General features: G+C 38.7%; 1 protein-coding gene across 1 annotated transcript; it reads left to right on the top strand.

Moving 5' to 3' along the window:
- The first annotated feature begins 882 nt into the window (after positions 1-882).
- LOC149527924 (uncharacterized) lies at positions 883-4,898 on the top strand. Its single transcript, XM_089812029.1, has 5 exons — positions 883-1,049; positions 1,339-2,348; positions 2,455-2,733; positions 2,846-4,189; positions 4,278-4,898. The coding sequence occupies exons 1-5, from the start codon at positions 974-976 to the stop codon at positions 4,896-4,898; spliced, it is 3,330 nt and encodes a 1,109-aa protein (XP_089668155.1). The 5' UTR covers positions 883-973.
- The last annotated feature ends 519 nt before the right edge of the window (positions 4,899-5,417 follow it).

Genomic DNA, 5,417 nt, shown 5'->3' with positions numbered 1-5,417 from the left:
TCCTCTTTTCTGCACATACATCTGTTTTACCCAGAATCATATCTTTTTCAAATCTCATTTACACAGCTTCCTTCTATCATACGCCGCCCAGTAAGAGAAAAATGGGCAACACTTGCTGTTGCAGTTTATGCTCTGCTCTTGATCAAGTAGATTATCAAGATATGTTTGATAAAGTGACCGAAGTGGAAGATATGAGTCACATTGATGAACTCATTTCTTACATAGACCAGCTCTTAACTGTCATTGACCAGGGAAACCTTCAATCAATTGCCCACCTTGCCAAGAGCAATCGGGTGACTGCCTCTCTCAATTCCAGCGATGGTTCACTGGAGAAGATACTGAAGCGATCTAAACACGTGTGCAAGGTCTAAATCCATTTCCTTATCATATTTAAGCTTCTTGATGTACATAATTGAAGTTTTAATAGGAAAATGTACTTGACTAGAAAGAAATAACAATTCTGTTGAATATGTTTTTGAGTGCAGAGAGACATTGTTCCAACTCTTAACCGTGAGATACGGAAATTGGTGATTGATGTGACGAATCAAGGAGCGCAGATAAAGTGGGTGGGAGTAGCGCTCTCAGTTGTGGGTTTTGTGTTGGAAAGAATTGAACAAGTTTCTTCCAACAGAGAGGAATGCATAGTGCTGCTGAAATACATGTTTAACCTTGCAAAATACATCAAGCAGTTGGAGGATCACTTGGGTAATCAAGAGAAGCTGAATAGGGTTCTCCAATTCATCGTAGAAGGCTGCCTCCTCTGCATATCAAAAATGCAGTCCCATCCGCTTTCCAAGTAATTCAAATTTATGTATTGTGAGTTTTATTTGGTCATTTGTCCGTAAATCGACTCCTATAATGATGAATCTTTGTTTACTTTTGATGGTCACGTAGATTTTTTGCTGCTCCGGTTACGGCTGATGATTTGCAGAAATTACGAAGAGGACTTGGGCAGGAGTACTCGGAGCTCACAATGGAATCAATAATTGCTGTGCTGAATAGGATTCCAGTTGTGTTGCCTCCATCCCAGGGAAGAACTCCTCAAGCAGGTGTTAATTTCTCTCTTCTTTCTTTATTCAGTAGCTGTTTAGGCTAATTTAGTCTATCTAGATCTCTTAAATTATAAGCAGAATTATGTTGATTTTTTTCCTAGGTGATACAAGAGTTTAATAGTCACTCATCTAAAACAAATAGTATTTTTAGTGCAAATAGACCTATCAGCAACAAAAACTTTAAAATGATCAACTATTAGTACACATATATATATAATATCTTTAATTTTCTTTCATTTTTATTTTAACACATTTTCTAATAAAATTTAATTTGTATTTGTTGTAGTGGGTATTGAGGAAGCAAGAAATGATGTTACACGGCTTCTAGATATGGAAAGCAAATCAGTTAAAGCAGTGGTTATTTATGGTCATGGTGGGATAGGAAAGACTACTTTAGCAGAAACAGTTTTCAGCAAACTCAACCTTCAGAACTACAAATATTGCAAGGTCAATTTAGAGCAGAACTGTTCAGAGGCTGATCTGAAAGTTGCACAGCAACAAATCTTAAGAGACCTTTATGACCGCAATATTGCCTTCAGGGATTTAAATGAAGGTCGGGAACAATTGTCCAAATATTTTAAAGAGCAATCCTCTAAGCCTGTCTTTATTTTTGTTGACAATGCATTGGAGCAAAAGCACCTGGAAAAGCTACTGCCTATTAGTGACCTAGCATCACTTCCACCACAGAGCAGGATTCTTCTTACGACAAGGAATCTCAGTGAGACCCGTATTCTTGCACAGCCAGGAGTCGAACGATGTCATTATCAGGTACCACGTCTTCCACAAGACAAGGCACGAGAAATCTTGTGTGAGTTGGTTTTAGATAGTGCCCATGCCAGGTTTGACCCCACCATAGATATTGACGGCCTCCTCGAAATATGCCAGGGAATTCCACTGGTACTAAAAATGGCAGGGTCGAGATTACGTGAGAATAAAGAAAATGTGCCAGCTTGTAGAGAGACAGTGGAATATCTCAAGTCATCGCTGCTACAAGGAGGAGAAGCCGAATTAAGTGAGCGCATGGTAGACTTTGTTTATAATCGCTTGGATGCCTCTTGGAAAGAGGCATTTCTTGACATTGTCTTCTTTTTTTGTAATTGGGAGCGAGAGCGGGTGGTCTCTAGTGTTGGAGCGACAGAGTTTAAAGAGCTTCAAAGCGCAGCACTTGTCAATGTTACAAATTATGACAGGGTGAATGTTCACGATATAGTGAAAGCACGAGGGAGAATGCTGTCGAGAGATGGGGAGAGAATCACCAACCTACAATCTCTCACCACTGCTCTCCAAGATGAAGAGGTATTTATTTTGCCTATAACTTCATAGAATCAGTTAGGGGAAATATTTTGAAGATCAATTAGTGCTCTACATTTGATTTACTTTTGAGTTGCACACATTTTTGCAGAGCATAAAGAAAATAAAGGGGATCGCTCTTAATGAATCATTCGAGCTGGACGCTGATCATCTGAATATGATGAAGAGATCTTTAAGAGTTTTGAGCTTGACAGGAAACATAAGAATAATAAATGGAGAATGTAGCGGAGCCTTTGAAAATCTAAGGCTGCTTAGCATGGAGAATCATAATAATTACTCATGGATGGATGTAAGTAAACATCCAAGATTATCAGCAATCATTTTGAGAAATCAAAAAGTTTCCTACTCCCAGGATTCCAACATCCCTGAGGCAAGATCTACAACTTCTACCTGATTTATAATATTATATCTGGAAAAACAAATTAATTTTAATTTATTTTTTCAAAATATTATTTACTCGAAAAAATGAAATTGTTTTGCAGTTTGCGGCCATCCCGACTTCATTGAGATATGTATATATAGAAGGTTTTAGATTAACTAATTTTTTCACTACACTTTACCAAGTTCAATCTTTGAATTGTCTAACATTACGAGACTGTAGTGGGTTTAATAGTCTTTCTGAAAGCATTAGTAATTTATTTATTTTGAAACATTTGGATTTAAGCTCTTGTTCCAGCTTGGGGAGCCTTCCAAACAGTTTTGGTAGTTTGTCTTCTTTAGAAGATTTGGATTTAAGCTCTTGTTCCGGCCTGGGGAGCCTTCCAAACAGTTTTGATCGTTTGTCTTCTTTAGAAGATTTGGATTTAAGCTCTTGTTCCAGCTTGGAGAGCCTTCCAAACAGTTTTGGTAGTTTGTTTTCTTTAGAACATTTGAATTTAAGCTCTTGTTCCAGCTTGGGGAGCCTTCCAAACAGTTTTGGTAGTTTGTCTTCTTTAGAACATTTGAATTTAAGCTCTTGTTCCAGCTTGGGGAGCCTTCCAAACAGTTTTGATAGTTTGTCTTCTTTAGAACATTTGAATTTAAGCTCTTGTTCCAGCTTGAGGAGCCTTCCAAATAGTTTTGGTAGTTTGTCTTCTTTAGAACATTTGAATTTAAGCTCTTGTTCCAGCTTGGGGAGCCTTCCAAACAGTTTTGGTAGTTTGTCTTCTTTAAGACATTTGGATTTAAAGCATTGTTCCAGCTTGGGGAGCCTTCCAAACAGTTTTGATAGTTTGTCTTCTTTAAGACATTTGGATTTAAGCTCTTGTTCCAGCTTGGGGAGCCTTCCAAACAGTTTTGGTAGTTTGTCTTCTTTGGAACATTTGGATTTAAGCTCTTGTTCCAGCTTGGGGAGCCTTCCAAACAGTTTTGGTAGTTTGTCTTCTTTAGAACATTTGGATTTAAGCTCTTGTTCCAACTTGGGGAGCCTTCCAAACAGTCTTGGTAGTTTATATAAATTGGTGAAACTATATTTAGTCAAATGTACACAACTATCTTTGTTGCCTGAAAGTTTTGGAAATCTTGCTTCTCTGAAATATTTGGAGTTGCAAAAGTGTGAGAAGCTCATGAATCTACCTCAGAATTTTGGTCAGCTGAAATATTTAGAATATGTGAGCATGCATGGATGCAGTGCATTACAGAGCCTCTCTGGTGATTTCGAATGTTTGAGTTCACTTACTGCCGTGAAGGCTTCAAAATGTTCCCAATTAGAGTTAAATACAGTTGATACGTTAGCCAAGATGAAGGGATTGATGGTGGTGGATATAGCCAAAAGCCCCAAGTTGAAAGAGCGATGGGAGCAAGTGAAGGAGCATTACTCCTTAGCAATAGTGGAGTGCGGAAGACAGGTAATTTGTCTTGTGCTTTAACTAAGGAATTTATTTCAGAGGTTATGCTCATCCTGTTCTTAATTTGAGCGTCTTTCTTACATTGCAGAGATTGCGTGATGAAATATACCCACATGCAGATGTGATGAGTAGAGCATTTTTTCACAGCGAGTCAAAATTCGTGCATGTGGATGAGAACGGGCAGCTCGGGGAGTGGCCCAGTCCGGCAGGTGGGGTAAAACTGTGGGTGTTGGTAAAGGACAGGGATGTCACATCATCAGCATCATCAAATAGCAGGTGTTGGGAAACGGTGAAGAGGAAGTGGATGGAGGTGGTTGCTTCGGAGGGTGGGCAGATGATATTTGTGGACGTGGGAGGGTCGTGGGAGGAAAGAGAGAGGCGTGTTGAGGAAGCTCTGCCACATTTGCCCAGCGGCACAGTTGCCTGGATGCCTCCTGACAACAGGGCGAGGCTACTCTTCGCCCATTCCGTCCAGCGTTGTTACAAGAGACATATTGTGGACGATTTGGGGGTTGGGAATTGCATTGTGAGCACATCAGTGTGGGTAGATGAAGAGGGGAGGAGGAGACTTGATCTCGATCACCTCCAATTCATATTGCCCGACTTTGGAACACCTCTTCTTGCTCAATCTGAGTACCAAAATATTTCTAAACAATTGTTGTCCCCTATTTCGGACGCAATTTGGTCTCTGCAAGCCTACTATTACTAGTCTCACATAGCTAGTATTCATCTATGGCATTGCGTCCTCAACTTTCTGGCAGGCGGCCATGAGCAGTGCACCAAAATTCAATCATTTCGAAGCAATTCAAGGCAAAAAGTTGTGTCAAATTATACATCTCCCTTCTTTACAAATTATCTAGGTACCTACTGGATGCTATCCTACCGAATATTGCATGAGATCAAATTATCTCCCTTGTTTTCACAGTGAAGAACCCCCAAATGGAATAAAATTGAGCATTTCTGAACTCGAATTCTTTAATTTTATACATTTATATATTTGCAAAAATGACCAATCTTGATAACAATTCCTGAAAGTGATACAAATTTTTAAAATAGATCTCGAGTTCAGATTACAGGTGGAGGATCAACTTGTCTAAATCAGAACTTAAAGATATTTGATCTGTTAGAATACGTTTTTTTAATAACATTAGTCAAAATTAAATTATTATTATTATTATCTAACTTTTTATAATTACATTAATTAGAGTTAGATCATTTTTTTAAAAGA

Source organism: Cupressus sempervirens, unplaced genomic scaffold, assembly GCF_028749045.1.
Source record: "Cupressus sempervirens isolate cs-2001-9-10 unplaced genomic scaffold, ASM2874904v1 CseChr00c100005_01, whole genome shotgun sequence".
Lineage (NCBI taxonomy): Eukaryota > Viridiplantae > Streptophyta > Pinopsida > Cupressales > Cupressaceae > Cupressus > Cupressus sempervirens.
This window is presented reverse-complemented; position numbering and strand designations above follow the sequence as displayed.